The 18,432-nt window shown below is 44.2% G+C and overlaps 1 protein-coding gene across 1 annotated transcript in view; it reads left to right on the forward strand.

Annotated features, from left to right (window-relative positions):
- The window catches only part of GALNT10 (polypeptide N-acetylgalactosaminyltransferase 10), a 237,888-nt gene that overhangs the window by 108,830 nt on the left and 110,626 nt on the right, over positions 1-18,432 (forward strand). Inside the window, exons 2-3 of the mRNA XM_063086762.1 lie at positions 9,547-9,649; positions 12,959-13,097. Coding sequence (XP_062942832.1) covers positions 9,547-9,649; positions 12,959-13,097 — 242 coding nt within the window. The remainder of the gene's footprint in view (positions 1-9,546; positions 9,650-12,958; positions 13,098-18,432) is intronic.

Genomic DNA, 18,432 nt, shown 5'->3' on the forward strand with positions numbered 1-18,432 from the left:
ACAGACCCCTTGAGCCTGTTCACAGACTGGGTCACAAACCCTTCACATGCCAGGCTGGGTCCCCAGACCCCTCACACGCAGGGCTATGAGCTAGGTAACCAGCCAAAAGGTCCTTGGAGCCGTAGGCTCAAGAGCGTGGCCGCATGGGGCAGACGCCTGAGGGAGTCAATGCCAGCCAGGTGGCAGTGCCGTGCATGCACACTAACTCCACCCACACACAACTTGCTTACAAAGAATGCACCGCACCACCCCCAACCAGACCTAAGGCGAGGGGGCCTGATTAAATTATTCTATTTTCCCAACAATCCACCCCTTCAGGGTCCCTTGCCATACAATCTACATGTTCAGAATCTTCCCCGATGTTCCCTTAGAGAGGGTAGACGACCCTTACGTTCACATATTACACATTCCATCCCTGTCCCAAAAGTCTTTAGCTTGTTGCAGCACCAACTCAAAAGTCCAAAGTCTCATCTGAGAGAAAGGCAAAACTCCTCTCAGCCATGAACCTGTTGAGTCAAAAACAAGTTTATCTACTTCCAAGATACAGTGGGACAGACATTGGGTATCCATTCCCATTCCAGAAGGGAGGAATAGAAAGGAAAAACAGGCCCCAAAGAAATCCAAAACCCAAACAGGGCAAATGTTAAGCACACTGGGGCACCTTGACCCCTAAAGCACTGGGCAACCTCCCTCCTACAGCTCTACCAAGTGCAGCCCATTGAGCTGCCCTGGTGCCTGCAGCTTTTCCAGACTGGCGCTGCACAATGCCAGTAGCCCTATGGTTCTGGGCTCCTGGTGGCAGTCCCACCATCCTGTCTCCACTAGACATTTCCTCTGTGGGGGTTCCGACCCCACTTTTCTGTTCCATATTGCTCCATAGACCTCTGCAGCGGCTCCATCCCTGCAGCAGGTCTCCGCCTGAGTCCCCCAGCTTTTTCATACCTCTTCCGAAATCCACTCCTCTCACATACTGCTGGCCTGCAAACCTAACACAACATGAACACCACCAAGGTTTTTGGCTTTTCACGGGTGCTGAAGCAGGATTGCTTCAGCCAGAGTGGCTGGGATGTAGGGCGCAGTTTGCCAAGGGCAGCAGTGCTCCAGGTCTGTCCTCTGGAGAAACTCAGTTTTCCTAGGCCTCTGTGATGGGAGGGGTACTCTCCCAAATTTCTGAAATGCCCTCGGGGTCTTTTCATTGTCTTGGCTATTAGCATCTAGTTTCCCCATCCCCTCTTCCTGGCTCCTGAATTACTTGAATCAGCTCAGCATACACTGGCTATTCATTCACAGTCTCGGGCAGTTCTGCAGCATTCATCCACAGTTCGAACAACTGCATTCACTCAGTCACTTTTCTTGGGTTTATATGGCACCTGTAGAGCCATCTACTTTCTCGGGTTTATACAGCACCTGGCCAGCCATTAGGTTTAAGTGGCAGCCTCTGAGCCTTCTCGGGTTTAAGTGGCACCCGGTGAGCCATCTGCCTTCGGACAAACACGATGTGCGTTTACTACATCATATGCGTTTACTACATCGTCTCCAGAGCACATTACACCATCCACCCTTAGGTCCCATAGCTTCAGCAGCCAACCAATTCATCCTGGGTAGACGAGACATAGGTGGTGAACTGGGTCACCTGTGGGTTGCCCACCAGTTGTCCGTCTGGTCCCATAGGCTGCTCGTATTTCAATTTCTCATGGACAACAGGTTGTGCCTGGAGACACATGGTCTCCCTCAACTCACCACTGGGTTGGTCGTCTTCCCTGGTGTGAGAGGCAGGAGTAGCCAGTCGCTGCACATCATCCTCCAGGATGATCATCCACGCTTCCAACAACTCTGCTTTCTGCCACAAATCTCGATCAGTCTGCAGCATAGTGAGCAGCAGCCAGGCTCTGGTCAGCAGAAAAGTGGCCACCAGGCACCACATGCTCAAGGATAGCCACTTTTCCTTCCCTTCCCAAGGGGTTTTCTGCTGTAGTGCGTGGTCTATGCTGGCTTGCAATACAGTGAGCAGCAACCAGATCACAGTCTACAGGAAGGTGGCCATAGGGCAGAGCATATTCAGATGTAGCGACATTTCTTCCTTCTTCCAAGGGCTTTTGGCTCTGTACCTACTCAGAATCCTGCTACAACTATGCCAATTGTCAAGCTCTTTTACCTGCCTGTAATCCTGCAATGACTATGCCAATTGTCAAGCTAGGGCTGGGTCTGGAGCACACAGACCCCTCGAGCCCATTCACAGACTGGGTCACAATCCCTTCACATGCCAGGCTGGGTCCCCAGACCCCTCACACGCCAGCCTGGGTCACCAGACCCCTCACACACAGGTCTGTGAGCTAGGTAACTGGCCAAAAGGTCCCTGGAGCCGTAGGTTCAAGACGGTGGACGTCCGAGGCAGTCAACACCAGCCAGGTGGTGGCACCGAACATGCATACTAACTCCACCCACACATAACTTGCTTACAAAGAATGCGCCACACCACCCCCAACCAGACCTAAAGCAAGGGGGCCTGATTAAATTATTCTATTTTCCCAACACATTCCAAAATACCTTGGCTTTTTTTCCCCCTGCCATTTAACAAGTCTTTTAATGAGCTTTCACACCTTAAGAAGCAAATGACCTTTTCTAGAGCCATCTATACAAAATAAAGGATGAATTGGATGGGTGGTATGGTTCTGTGAATGGAAACGTAGGATCAGCCTTTTTAAACAATGGCTCCTATCCGTGAGTGACCTTCCCCATAGGGAATGGGGACCCATCCAGATTTCAGATTCCAACATCCTGGTGTTGAGACAACACAGTTATTGGAGCAGGGAAAACTGACCTGGCCCGATTGCTGCTTGGAACAGCAGGAGGTGACTGACATGGGCCCAGGAGATTTAGTCTCATAGTTGCTGAGTTGTAGCATCTCCTAAGATTCATAAACAGTTACATTTTGGATTGATTGATAAAAACAATCCAGCTGATGTCTTCAAAAATCATGAAGAAAGTACATTTATCTAATTGTTCTAACTCCTTTGCCTGAAGTAACTTTATGCTTTTGGCTAAATTAAGCTCTACTTGGTCCTCTTTGAAGTGTAATCTTGAAGGTAACCTTGAAGAGAATGCTTTGCTGTGTGCACGTGAGAGAGATGGTTATTAGAATAATCTACTTAGTAGATAAACAAATGTTTGGAATTATGCAGAGTCATTTAAACCTCAAAGCAAAAACATTCCAGTGCCCTTGTAGGGTTGGTTGAGAGGAAGGTGGGGGGAAGCCATCCTAAAACTTACAGCAGAATCTGATCTGTAATATAACCTCAGACCCTGGAAGAAGCAGATGACCTGCTCAGTTTTCTTTTCAGCATTGCTGTTTTAGAGCACACAGTCCTTCCATTGTTCTGAAGACACTGGCCAGCTTGGCCAGAGACACAAGTGTCCTCACCGAGCAGGCTTTGCCAACTCTGCAGTCTGGGGATTAAAGTATGTACTTTCACAAATCTCTCTTCTTGAGCAGAATACACTCGGCCTGCTTCACCACCATTCTTTCCTCCCTCCAAAGGGTGCCAAGCACGCTAAACAGTGATTAAACAAAGATTAAAATTCCATATGTGTGTGTGAGTGTGTGGCTATTTGAACACTAATCTATTCCTTTAGTGGAATGTTAAGTAAAAGCATGCAGATTCCAGAAGCAGTTAGTTAGAGCAGCCAGTCAAAATCCATTTTCAATCTATTGTTTAATGTGATTTCCACACTAATTCTGCCAGCCTTCTCCACAAATTCTCCCTAGCCTCTCTTGCCGTGCTCCTTCCCAACCCCTTGCCTCCCTGCAGCAAAAGGACATCTGGAAACTGAGGAGAAGAAAAGTAGCAAAAGATGGTTGAAGGAAAATAATCACCACTTTTATGGAAAAATCTTTTGAGTCTACAGAATTAAAGAAACTTAAAGTTGCCTCTGGAGTGAAAATCCAGACGTGCTCTTTTAATAATATTGTGATTGCTATTGCATAAGAACTGCTATCTTTTGAGAAGTGTTGTTCGTGCCTTTTCTGTTGCTAAAGATCTGTGGCATTAGTTTCTATTGTAAAACACCACTATTAACTAAGAACTTTCTTCTTTCCTTGAAGAACACTGAGTTTCCACATGGGCATATGACATCCTGTTAATGAGGAAACTGTCTAAATCCTGTTATCGGCAACAGTCAGTTGAATTGGATCAGGTGTAAATAGGTTGCCTCTGCAGGACCCACAGTTTTGTTATTAGATTCCCATTCCTCTCCTATTCCCCAAACATGGGCATCACAAGCACCAGAACATACTTTGTTTTCATAAACTTTCTCTAAAAAGAATGTATTAATAGTAGCTGTCCATTGCTGAGAGGACTTAACTTTATCCTAGATACTAGCTAAATACTTCATATAGAGAGTAGCTCAGTTAATTCTCCCAACAACCCAGAAGTAGGTACTGTGTTCTGTTAGTATTCCTATTTATCAGTCAGGGAAACTAAGATCTACCTGCCCAGGAAGTGAAAGCTAGGTTTGTGCAACTCTAGAACCAGAATGCTGTAAGTCATTAAACTAGACTACGTACCCCATTGATGAGCAGTTCATTCATTCATTCATTCTGCTGTTATTTATTGAGGGCCTAAAATGAGCCACGTATTGGCCTAGAAATGCACAATAACGAGCCCAAACATACATGTCCCTGCCTTGAAGGAGCTCACATTCTATCCCAGGGAGAGAACAAGCTATAGGATCTAGGTCAAGTCCATTCTACTCTGTTAGTCTCAGATTTCATATCTATAAAATGAGGCAGCTGTTATTTAGATAATCATTTTCCAACTTTATTGTGAATCAGAATCACATGGAGAATGTGTTCAAAAAACTCATCTTCCTGGGCTTCTGTCCCTAGATACTTTGACTTAGTAGATTTAAGGTGGAGTCCAGGAGTTTGCATCTATCATGAGGGCCCAGTTCCCCCAAGAACCATGCTTTGAGAGAGACCAGTTTGGCTGTAAATGCTATTAATGCTTACAAGGGATCTGTATTGTCTTGCCTGGAGCCCCAGTGCGTAGCACTCTGCCTTGCACAGAGTAGGTGTCGATAAACATTTGGTAACAGTTCAAATAATCTGAAGTTTTTAAATCTGCTCTCTCATGAAATTCCATGGATGGACCTCAGAGACTCCTAAGTCACTTGAAATTAACCACAATTTTTGTTAAGGTTTGTGGGTAGGATTTTAAGGAATCCAGAGAATACTCTGTGAATTTAGGACTGAAACAAGTTTTCCACCCTATAAAGTCTCAGATCTATTATTGGAAACCTTTTTAACCTAAATAGTAAAATGTGAGTCCTATATCAAGGTGATTTGGTGAGAAGATGTCGACTGAGTCAATATTCACAATCTGTGTAAATTTTGAGAATGTTCAGGATATATTGTTTGTGATTTTCTCAGTTCATCTGGAAAGTACCTTTTGGGCAGGTAGTGCCATCTTCATTTTTCAGGTGGGAAAATTGAGGTCCTGTGACTCCATAGCTTGTGCAAGGTCATACTGCAAGGGCCCTTTTCACGAAAAACTAGCCTGGGAATCAAAAGACATGGCTGTTACTCTCTTGCCTGCCTTGTGGCCTTGATTGGGTAGCTTGGCCTTTTTGAACTTCAGTTTCCCTATTTGTAAGATGAAGAGAGGTGGACTAATTGTCTCTGAGTAGCTGCTTAGCTCAGATGTTTAAGGACTCTAGCAGCTGTGTGCTTAGACATGTAGAACTCCCTGTGTCAGCAAGTTCCGAAATCCTCTTGGTTTAGGCAAGATGTAAGGACTAATGAGAACACCTGAAACAGCATGGGTCACCTCTACAGACCCTGCAAGGGAGGGAAGGAGGGAGGAATGCACATTATTAAGGCAAGGGCAGTGGAGTTGAGTATGAAACTCCCAGGATTTGGAACCTTAATTCTCAACACTGTCAGTTCAGCAATCCACCGTTTCCTTTTGAGAACAAGGTTCAAGTTTACTTCCGTGAGGTCATGACAGTACCCTATTCTCAGTAGCATCAGAAGGACTTTCATACGCACATGGAGGAAACATTGCCCTTCATGGAATCGTGGACTCAGGAAATGTTCTTTGAAGCTTGCCTAACCCTTGCTACTCAAAAATGTCTTTTTTGGACCAGCAGCATCAGCATTATCTGGGAGCTTGTTGGCAATGCAGAATCTCAGGCCCCACTCCAGACCTACTGTATCAGAATCTGCATTAACAAGATCCCCACGTGATTCTACTACACATTAAAATTTGAGAAGCACTAGTCCTAACCAGCACTTGATTCCCCTCCTTCACATCTTGATGTCAAGCTTTCTATACCTGGCCTCCTCTAGCATCTTCTTCCAAGTGATCCTGTTGCTTCCTAGCACCAATCCAACTTTTGGAATTTCTTCTCTATCTTAGGCTGACCTATAAATCACTCAGCAAACCTCTACTATTGGCACTAACGCTAGTCTCGGGATGTCAAAGAACAAGGTAACTCCTCCCATGACCCCCAGGGCTTCTTATCTCCTAGTCCTCATACAATAGTTTCTAATCTTACCCATCCAGGATACATTTCTGTATATCTCAGCATGTTACAAACTCACTGGGGCCGGGCTGGTAACACAAATGAGAGATGAAAGGCAGGTGAAAACAATAGGGAATGGTGTAGACTGTGGCAAACTGGAGACATGCCCCACCCATACAGGGCAGCCTTTACTCAGCTCAGCTGAGGGACTGAGGGAACTTAGTCCAAGTATTGACATATCTTTTGGTTTATCAAAAGAAGCCAAAAATCTTGATAAAACTATGAAATTTTCCTGTTTTTTACAAGCTAGAATTTAAAACAAAAACAAAAAACAAGCACACACCTTGAAATCCACTAGATTGTGTTTGCAGGGGATCATATGTGGCCCACAGGTCTCAGGTTTTTGCAGCCTTTGATGGTAAATATCTGCTTAACTTGGATACAGTAGCCCAGGTTTGGTCTGAGCACAGAGCAGGCAGGATTATCACCTCCTTCATTCTGGACCAGAAGTTCTCAAACTTGAGCAAGTATCACCATCTCTTGGAAGGCAGAGAAATATAGATTGCTGGGCCCCACCCCCAGAGTTTCTGCTGCAGGAGGTCTAGGGTGGGCCTCAGGAATTTGCATTTCTAACAAGTTCCCTGGTGGTGCCTACACTGCAGTCTCAGGGACCACATTTGAGGACCATGGCTCTAGATTTGTGCCTTCCATTAAGGCAGCGTCAGTTTGCAGAGCATCTTTAGTCCTACCAGTGACCTAAAGTCATCAGCCAAAGCTCCCAGGCTTTGGGTAGCAGAAAAGGGAAAAGGAATTGGGACCAAGGACTGGAGAAAGGAGAGCAAAACAGTCCCTGACTGATCAACCCAGACATAGAAGAAGCAGACTATGACCTTGGGCAGTCCCTGGCCCACCTCAAGGCTTGGTTTCTCTGTCTGATATAGGGAAATGAATCTAGTTCAGTTTCCAAATATATCTGTTTGCTCATTTTGGAGATGCATTCATCTATTTGTTTTTAGCAGAGGAACTTTTTAAAAATGAAATCCCACCTGCAACTCCATTAGATAAAACAGATGTGTTATTGCTCTGACTGAAGAGGTGGGGGGGGCGGGCAAGCCCCTACTTTCAGCCTCCCCCTTCTCAAGATAGTGCCTGAGGCGGGCACCCCTTGTAGAACTATAGCTCAAACCTGAACTGATTAGGTGGTCCTTTAAGGACCTTCCAGCTTAGCTTCTGTGATTTCTAAAAATCCAGAGAACTGTCTGAAGGCACAGGCCTTTGTTTTTTATAGTTTTCTTTCCCTGTCTGACCAAGGCATCTAGCATACCAACTTTTAGAGTTATCTTCTTGCAACTCCGAGAGTGTGCAAGAGAGAGAATGCAGAGGATTGTTACTATCACTGGAGCTGTTGTAAAGATGTTGTGGAAAATTTACTAATGCAGGGATCAGCCAGAGACTTAATAAACAGGCGTGGGGATGATTTTTTTCAAGAGGCTTCTTGTTAGCACTAATGTTCCAGCACACCACATGTTCAGGGCCTTCACAGTTAATTATATAGGAAATAGGACTATTGGATTCTGCACAGTGGAAAGAACAAGTCTGCAGGATTTTTAATGGGCAAGGTGATCCAGAAAGCGTTCTCATTTACGTGAACACAGAAGATGTGTAAATAGCTGTGCGGAATACTCTTAACTTGGGAAGGTTCTAACAGACCCTGGAGTCTAAGCCCTTAGACTTGACTGTTGGCATGGGAAGCATCAGGTTCCTTCCGATGACCCCAGCCACTGGAATGCAGCCTTCTTTAGGGAAACTACTTCCTAATAGGCCCACCAGAATGGGCTCACCTATGCAGACACATAATGAATGCCTTCAGAGCCCCCATGGCCCTGCAGGCTGCTCTCTTCTGGCTGCTGTATATTCCTTTTTTTTTTTTCCCAGTCATTCAATTGCTTGTTCATACAGTCCACACCCCTTTGCCAAATGTTTGCCCTCTTTGGTACTGGGCGCTTAGGACCATAGAGATGACCAAGATCTACTCCTGCACTCAGGCCACGCACAGCTCTGCCATTCTCCCCACCTGTACCTCACAGTCTGTGCCCAGGCTGCTTGCCCTGCCTGCCTCTCACTTCTTCTGGACTGAGGCCAGCCTGGATGTCTTCATGTCCATGAAATGTTCTCCATTCCTCCCCAGTGGAAGTGAGCTCCTGTAGTGCTTTCTCTGGTCCTCTCACCTAAGATTCACTCACCTTGCCCTGTCAGATATGTAGCCACTAGCCACATGCAGCTATTAAGCACTACAAATGGGTCTGAATCAAAATGAACACAAGTGGGGCCAGCCCCGTGGCTCACTCGGGAGAGTACGACACTGGTAGAGCCGAGGCCACGGGTTCAGATCCTATATAGGGATGGCTGGTGCACTCACTGGCTGAGCGTGGTGCGGATGACACCGAGCCAAGGGTTATGATCCCCTTACCGGTCAAAAAAAAAATTAACACACGTGTTAAATATACACTGGATTTCAAAGACTTAGTACAAAAAAATAATGTAAAATTCCTCAATAATTTTTTACATTGGTTACATATTGAAATGATAATGTTTTAGACAGAGCATATTGGGCTAAATAAAATATATTACTCAAACTAACTTCACCTATTTCTTTTTCTTTTTTTAATGTGGATACTTGAGAATTTGAAACTACATATGTGGTCGTATTATATTTCTGTTCGGCATCCCCATGCTTAGCACCATCTCCCTTGGGTGTAAAGAATGTGTCCTCTCTTTTCTTCCTTGCTGGTTTGTGAGTTCCCAAAGGGTGAACACTGTGTTCCTGTCACCTTGCTGAGCTTTGCACGCCTGGCTGGCATGCGGCAGGCACTAACAAAGGTACACTGAAGGAATAAACAAAAGATGACAGACATTCGATCAATACCAAAAGCTCCCTCAGGCAGTATAATTTCTCAGTCTGTATTACTGAACTTATTTCTCTTTCTCTTCTTTTTAACAGTTTTTGTCTTTTTTTTTTTTAAGGGCTCACACAATCAGCAAAAGAAGACATTTTTCTTGGGAGATGGGCAGAAGCTGAAGGACTGGCACGACAAGGAGGCCATAAGGAGGGACGCTCAGCGCATAGGTACACGTTGCACTCTCTTTTTCCTCACACGGATTTGCCGCCTCTCTTCCCTGGGTGAGAGAGACGCACAGGATTACTCAAAGCCCATTTCTTCTGAGCAGTGAGACATCCCAAAGGGGTTAACTTCCCAGAACCCTCAAGAGAGAGGCATTCCTCCTCAGGAAATTAACACCGGACTGGGGTTCTGTCTATTTATTCTCCAGGCCAGAAAGTTACAGAAAAGGAACATAGGTGGAGTTATGGCTAAGTATAGTTTAATAATAGAAGCTTGTAACATCAGTGAAATAACAAAGTGACATTCCATAATGCAATTAGTAAGAAGTTAAGTCAGTCCACCAACAAAAGCTTGTTCTTAGCAAACCCTTTCTTTCCCTACAACAATTTCCTTAGCATATTTACATAACACTCAGCAACTTTCTTAACATATCAATCAGCAGGTCAACCTGCTCCAAGGACGTCTGTCCTTGAGCCAACAACTTGGCTGTTACAATTCTTTATCTACATCAGAGACTTTAGCCTGGGGAAAGTTTCCTGTCTTTTGCAAGCTTAACATTTCCATATGTAATTTTTAAAAGTTGGGTTATACCTGAAACTACAGAGCTTTGGAAATTAGGCCCTGTGAAATACATTTGCTTTATAAATTTTAGTATGCTCCACAGTATGGAGGGCAGACTCGTCCATGGGCGGGTTCTGAAGAGCGTGTGTGCACACGTACATGTGTGCACATGCTTGTGTGTATATGAGTGCATACATGTGGGTGGGTGGGTGGGTAGGTTTAGCGGAGCTTCTGGACCTCCTGTTGACTCCCTCCCCTTCTGCTGCCATCTCATCCCCTGATTCCCAGGACCCCTTTCTCCATTAGCATCACCAGATCCACTGCCTACAAGAATTTGCCTGCCACCTCTACTGAGTGATTGAAAATGTCTTCCCCCATATAGGATATTTTAGTGATATATTATCTCCTCCATATACCTCTAAAACAAGGAGCCATAATATCAAGAGCCAACACTTATTGAATACCTGTGGTGAGCAAGGTCAATGCTCTGCACTTTTCTCTTGAAACCCTGAATCAGTCTTTATGGCCTATTTAACAAAAAGAGAGCTATGGCTCAGAGAGGTGCGATAATCTGCCTACCGTCACAAAGTGAGAAGGAGGCAGACAGGATTTGAGCCCAGATGTAAAGGGCAGAGTTGATCCCTATGAGGTTGAATTAATTTAGTGGGCTTCAGTTGAAGTTTTCTTAAAACTTTCAAATTAGTTTTTGGAGCAGTTCCTATTAACCTAGAAAGTTGGAAAAGGTTGGAGTAGGTGGTATAGAAATTATGTGGGGAATCATCTCTAGAGAGCCTGGAACTAAGGAGTCAGGAAAGCAGCTGTGATGACACTTACCAGTCATGTGAGCATTAGAGAAAGCCCATACTCCCTGGGCCTCAGTCTCTCCATCTGTCAATGGAGCTCATGCTTCCTGTTTTGACAACCCCAGGATGTTGTTCTGAAGGTGACAAGTAAAGTGATGGGTGTGAAGTAGCTTTGCAAACCTGGGAAGCCTGAAAGAAATATAAGGGATTGATATTTTATTCATTTTTATCTCAGTTAAAGATACCTACCAGTATTGATTGTTTTAAATTACATTATGACAAAACCAGCTTGTCATAAGACTCTGAATAGAGCTGATATAATAACTTAACTGATGGTCAGAGAAATCTAAAGACATGCCATATATTTTTCTGTATGCCAGTGATTTACAATGAGGGGGGTGGAAGGATGCTCCTTAAATTAAGAGAGGAAACTTGGAAAGAATTGATTTGCCAAACAGTTATACCAGAAATATTAGAACACTAAACTAAGCAGCAAGAAAAGAGTAAGCAGTGGAGACATTAAGAATAATAATAACCAGCATTTGTTGAACAATAACTGTGTGCCAGGCATGTTGCCTTGCATTACCTCCTTAATGACAACATGATCATTAACGTTAAGGATAGTGTTTCTTATTGCAATTACTGCAAACGGCAAAAGGCACACCGAAGATGACATAGCTGGGGACCAGAAGGGTCGGCCATTGAATTCCACTCTGCCAGGCTCCAGGGTCTGAATTCTGACTTGCTCCCCTGTACTGTCCTCCTGAAGCTTCCCTCCCAGAGCAAACACTTCTGGTCTGCTTTTTCTGCTTGCTGCATTGTATCCCTTGTGGAATCCATCCTGGGCACTACTAGTCAGCGATGTCTTACCATGGAGCATTGCAAGTTACAGACAATGGAGTCCTGTCCCTTATCTGAGTGAATGAAATAGCCACAGCCCTTCACCTTCCTGTCAAGCTGTTGTTGTCAGCATTTACTTTGCAAAGTAAATAGGTGTTGTTCAGACCACAAGCTCTGGAAGGTGAGGTTATTTTTAACCAGCTGGTTTTATTGCTTTTTCTTCAAGACCCTGACAAAGGACAGATTTGTGGGCTACTACTGCAGGGGTTGGTGTGGACATTCCTACTCACCATATGCCTATGCTCTTTGAGAACCCAGAGAATAATTTCCTGGAGTGTCGGAATGTGAAGAGCGAAGAAAGCTAACACTTCATCCACCCAAATCGTAACTTAAAACAGCACTTTTCAGGCCTTGGCTTAGTGAAGGTAGATCTTAATTTGTTTACTGGCTTTAAAAAAAAAAAATCAAAGAATCTTTTATCATTTATGACAATTTTGATTTATATGTAAAGTTTGCCTTACCTAGAATAATCATATTTCCTCACATTTATATAGTGTTTTATAGTTTACAGAAAAGCTTTTGTGTATCCAAACTTTCATCTGACTTTCTCAAACATGCTGTGGGTATCAGACGAGGAAGCTGTAGAGCAGAGAGCTGGTGTGACTTGCCCAAGGTTGATCAGCTCATAGGTGGTAGACCTGGCCTCCTGGGCAGGTGATCTACTCCAAGAGCAGGGGTGTTTGGGTGCCTGATGGAATGGGGGGGGCATGGGTTTTGAAACCCACAAACCTGGTTTTATAACCTTTCTGAGTCTCGGTTCATCTTTCTATGGAATGAGAGCTCACATGTCCACCCTATAGGGTAGCTGTGAATAACACATAAGAAAAACATTTCTAAAGTGCATGACATGGCTGTGGCTGAATAAATGTTTGTTCCCCTCCCCCTCTGTGCACTTCCCTGTGCAAAATCTGGAGGTACACTCTGTATCCAAGTATAAAGTTTTATCTTTATGGTTTAATCATATTTTTCATCCTTCTTCCACCACTCCATACACAGTACCCCCATAAATGTTAGGTACTTAGCAACACCGAATTTTCTCTTTGCCTCTAGGAGATGGAGAACAAGGGAGACCTTACGCCATGACTGATGCTGAGAGAGTGGATCAGGCGTACCGAGAAAATGGATTTAACATCTACGTCAGTGATAAAATCTCCCTGAATCGCTCTCTCCCTGATATCCGGCACCCAAAGTGAGTGTAACATCTCTCATCTTCTGGGATCTAAGGATTTTGCCCCTGGCTCTTGTTGAGAATTAATTAAAGAAACAAGTACATGAAGCACTGCTGGTGGAGATAAACAGGGCGTTTGTGCAAAGGTTCATGAGATCAGATTCTCCCAGAATTTAGAGCTGACATGGCAGGGGTTGTGAGGGGAGGACGATGCTGTCTCTCCAGAAAAGCCAGTCTCCTTCCTCTTTTCAGGGAGTTGGAACCATGTAACCTATTTTCCCTTTTTCTCTGGCCCGCAGGGAAGATCAGACCTCAGTTTATTTTTTTATTTTATTTTATTTTTAAAAGATGACCAGTAAGGGGATCTTAACTCTTGAATTGGTGTTGTCAGCACCACGCTCTCCCAAGTGAGCTAACCAGCCATCCCTATATAGGATCCGAACCCATGGCCTTGGTGTTATCAGCACCATACTCTCCCAAGTGAGCCATTGGCCGGCCCTAGGCCTCAGTTTAAAGGACAATTGCAGTGGCAGTTTCAACCCTTTCTCTGCTTTCTGTGATGTATTTCTTTTTTTAAAAAATCTTTATTTTAGCTATCCTGTGTACCTATACATTTGTGTCTTTGTTATAAACTGCCTCAAATCATGAGAGGCCATATCATAATGGTTATGAAGATAACAGTGGTGGCTTATATCCTTTGAACAGGAGGCAGATGCCAAGCACTGCGTTTGTATCACCTCAGGTGCCTGAGGTTAAAGGAGGGTCATAACTCACTGAAGGCCACGGGGTGGCTAAGACGTCGAGCCAGATCTTAGACTCCAGTTCAACCAAAAGCTGTACTCTGGATCTTAAGCTCCTTCTGATGTAAGGATCCTGCCTCCCTGTATATTTTCAATATGGGTTATTGTGGCAGTGGTGGCAGTGTTGGTGGTGGTAGTGATTTTCCAGTAGAGCAGTTCATAACCTTGATGTGCCTTGGAATCACCTGGAGGGCTGTGAGAACGCAGGCTACTGAGCCCCGACAGTTCCTGATTCAGTAGGTCTGGGTTAGGACCCATGCATTTCAAACAGATTCCCAGGTGAAGCAGTGCTGCTTATTTGGGGGCTGTGCTTTGAGAAGCACTGCAAGTAGAAGATTTCAAAATCACTTCCGCACAAAGGCAGTCCTGAGTAGCACTGTAGTATAAAGCGTTTTGCTCTGGGACTAAGAAAGTAGGGCCCAGGGAAAGATAATAACAGCTCACACTTACTAGGTGCTTACTAGGTGTTCTAAGCCAGTGGTTCTCAAAGAGTAGTTCCCATACCAGCAACATCAGCATCACCTGGGAGCTTGTTAGACATGCAAATTCTTGGACCCTAGCCCAGACTTACTGAATCAAAGGCTCTGGGGAAGAGTCTAGCAATCAGTGTTTTAACAATTCCCCAGGTGATTTTGATGCATGCTCAAGTTTGAGAACCACTGTTCTAGGTCCTTTAAGGACCTTCCCAAACCCCTATGAGGTAGGTGCATTTATTATCACCATTTTACAGATGAGGAATTGAGGCACAAAGAGATTAAATAATTTACGTAAGATGACACAGCTAGTAGGAGGTTAAGCCAGCATTTGAACCCAGGGAGTCTGGCTCTAGAATCCATGTTCTTAATTGCTGATTCATAAGTCTTTCCACCTACAAGAATTCAGTCAGTGGGATGCAATAATAAAGACTTAATCATGGTAGCATATCTCGCAACTTACAAAATGCTTTCATCCCCATTACTTTATTTAGGTACTTTGAGGTTGGCATTATTATTATCATCTCCATTTTGTGGGAATCCTCAGCTAAAAGATGTGCTGTCACCCAAGATTGAGTCCTTTTCCCAAGGATTTCTTGCAGTGAGGGGGTATAGCAGGGGCTTTGGTGTGCTTGTCCATGGGGTTTGCAATTTGTTTCATTGTCTTCACGTCAAACCCCAGACTTTTTCATCTCAGTCTGAGAGTGTAGTTCAGTTATCACTGATGTTGCTGGATTCAGAACTGTGACTTGACTCTAAGGGTCAGAAATTCAATTTATGTGTTTAGCCCCTTGCAGAGTTCAGAATTCTGCACCAATTTCATCTTTCTGGATTTAAGAAAGAAGTTCATTTGAGAGCATTATACTCTAACCTCAGCTGCTGTTCTTGTGGGTTCTCAACTCTGTTCTTTATAAATTACCCAGTCTCAGGTATTCTGATATAGCAGCACAAAAAGGGACTAATACACCTTCCCTGATCACTCTATTTAGAATACTTTATCCTGATTGATTCTTCTTCATTGCACTTATCACTACCTAACATATGTGTAATTAATTTGAATACTGTATCTCTACAAAAGAAAGCAAACTCTGTAAATAAAAATTTTTCATTTGTTGCTACTAAAAAAAAAGTAAAATGTGCAAAGGCTGGGCCCCAGACCACTGGAATCCGAATCTCCAAGGGTGTGGTCTGGGTCACAGTATTATCTAAAATCTCCAAAAGCAATACTCACGTATAACCAGGGTTGAGAATCACTGGTGTGAAACAAGAAATATGTTTGCAATGAGAGAGAGAGAGGCTGGGTGTGGTCACAGCTTTCATCCATCCATTCATCTATTCATTCAATAAATACATGTGGATGGTCTTCTATATGCCAAGCCCTGTGCTTGACAGCAGGAACACAATGATAAATGAGCCATTATTGCTGTCTCAAAAGAACTCAGACTCGTGCAAGACGTGGGGACAGATGGCATAAGCAGGTGATTACACCACAGTTGAGAAGATCAATAATAGGAGTAGGCACAGGTGATTTAGGACCACAGTGACTCTGTGTCAGCCTTTTGAGAGCTAGGAAGGCCTCCCGAAGGAGATGCCATCTGCTGCATCCTAAAGGACCAACTTGGGCTAGCCAGGTGATAGAGAACAGGAATGACATTACAGGTAGAGAGAGCTGCCTGGGCAGAGGCTTCCAGGCCAGACAGCACAGATCCTTTGGCTTAGGACTTAAGAAGATGAGGCTCCCAGCTGACTAGAAGTGGAGCCAGTATGGTGACCTGGCCCCTTTGTCTCCCAGCATGGTGTACTTTCCCAGCAACTCAGAAAAGGAAACATCTTAATCTAGGAGTCCTGGGGTCCATGGACAGGTCTATGGATAGAATTCAGGGAGTCTATAAACTTGGATGAGAAAAACATTGCATTTTTCTTTTTAACTTCTAGCTGAAATTTTCTGTTCCTTTCAGTTATGAGTGTAGACAACAAAGCCCCATGATGTCACCAAACACATTTACTTTCATATCACTTTAAAGACCTCCTGAAATGCCATGTACACTCATCGCTACTTTGGAATGAAGGTGGTTTCTAGAAACTACTCGATCTTGTTTTTTCGTGTGTTAATGAAGAGGCACATTTATTACCATATTTTAAATTTTTTGGAATAAATGTTGAGAGCTGTATTTCAGTCTAATCGGTTTCCTTTACAGTCTTATGTATTTTATTTTATTCATTATGAGTATTGCTCTGAGAAGTGTCCATAGGCTTCGCCAGCCTGGCAGAGGGGTCCTGGGCATGGATAAGGTGAAGAACCGCTGTTCCAAGTGAATGGGAATTGAGCTAAGGAGGCCTCTGGCACCTCCATTACCAGCCCACCCACCCAACCAGCATCCAAGTTACTAACTGCGAAAGATGTCACTAAAGCCAGTCTCCTGACACACCCGTTTTTTAGAATCGCCAGTGTGGAAGCTGACTTTTCAAAAATGAGTTGACAGATACCTTGAAGAGCTTTTCTTTTTTTCCAGGGGGGAATTTTCCTTGCAGTTTGACAGCAGAAATGTGAGAGTAAATTAGAGCAGCTGAGCTGCTCACTCCCTTTGGTTTCTTTTAGCTTAAACAACTTCTCCAGCAGGAGCTGAAGTTTATGTTTGCCTTTTATCCCTTCACACTGAATTTTGGCAACAGCGTGTCAAGAACGGGACTAAGGAGCTGTTTGTGCCAGCTGCCCTTGCTTCCACCAGAAGCTGCGCTGGAGAATGCGCAGCACTGGGAACAGAAACCAGGGAGTTTGGCCCCAACTTGCTGGGTTTGCTTGTGGGCAGCGGCCAGCTGGCTCGAAGGGGGCCTGCCCTCTGTACCTCCCGCCAAGTGAGCGTGAACAGAGGCTGGCTGGCGGGCTGGCCCACTTTCCCTTCTCCCTGGGGAGCCTGCTGGGCTGCTTGGCAACAGAACTTGGAGGTCCCTCCAGGGCACAGGGCTGAAGGCACAAGGGAGACCCAACTGCTAAAGTGGCTGGGGTCTGCAGGTTCCTGTGCAAACCCCACTGTTGGGTGGTCAGTTTCTCCTGTGCAAAGATTATCCACAGTGGGAATGAAAGCAGTCTACAATCCTTTCTCCATTCCGTGGGTTTAGCTTCAGTAATGGGTGAACCTGAATGGAATCTTTGTAGCATTAAAAGATCCAAGTCTGCCAGAGTCTGCTTCCATGCTCCTATGTGCTTTTTCCTTTTTAAAAATTAATACAGTTAACTTATGGGTTGTGCTGAACTTCCTCAAAAGAACTTATAAGCTCATGTTATTATGAAAAGCCAGTATTCTGTTGAGTACATTTATATCCCCAACAGGTTACAGAGTAAAATAATAAGGAAAGAAGCAAACATATATGAAATATGTACTCTGAAAAAAAAATGACCACTGGCCAGCACAGGAAGTTTAAGTCAACCACATTTGTTGTAATAATGATGATAGTAATAATAATAATAATGATAATGATGCCCCAATATGAACATACACATAGACATAAAAAATACTACTTGGGGGCAAAGATGGAGTAATAGGGACCAGATTTACCCTGCTACCTGAAACAATTTAAAAAAAAAAAAGTGAAACAATGGTTTTTAAGACACTGGATATCAGGCAGTGAAGGACAGTAATCCCTATGAGATGGAAAACAAATGAGGTAAGCCCTACAATTGCCCCAACTTATAGCCTTGAAAGAGTTTCCAGCCATGGTGCACTGAAGGGGGATCCAGGTAGAGCTCAGAGGACTTCCTGAGTTGAGATGTTAGCTGAGAATCCAGGGAGACCAAGGAGGGTAGAATTCACAGGACAGTACTAGAGAGGGGAGAGCTGCACAGAGAGAGAGCTACAGAGATCTACAGAGGGTCTCCTCAACTATTCAGCATATTACTGATTAGCATATGCCTATGAGGAAGCTACCTGAGGCTGGGAGAAGAATCACCCAAAAGTACTAAAGGGAGCAGTGCCTCACACTCAGGGGCAAGAATAGCACCTCTTCCCACCATCCAGACTGGAAAACCTCAGAATTCATAACTCATGGGGAATTGGGTAGAATATTTAGAAGAGTTTTGCCTTA

Source organism: Cynocephalus volans, chromosome 2 (genome assembly GCF_027409185.1).
Source record: "Cynocephalus volans isolate mCynVol1 chromosome 2, mCynVol1.pri, whole genome shotgun sequence".
Taxonomy (NCBI): Eukaryota; Metazoa; Chordata; class Mammalia; order Dermoptera; family Cynocephalidae; genus Cynocephalus; species Cynocephalus volans.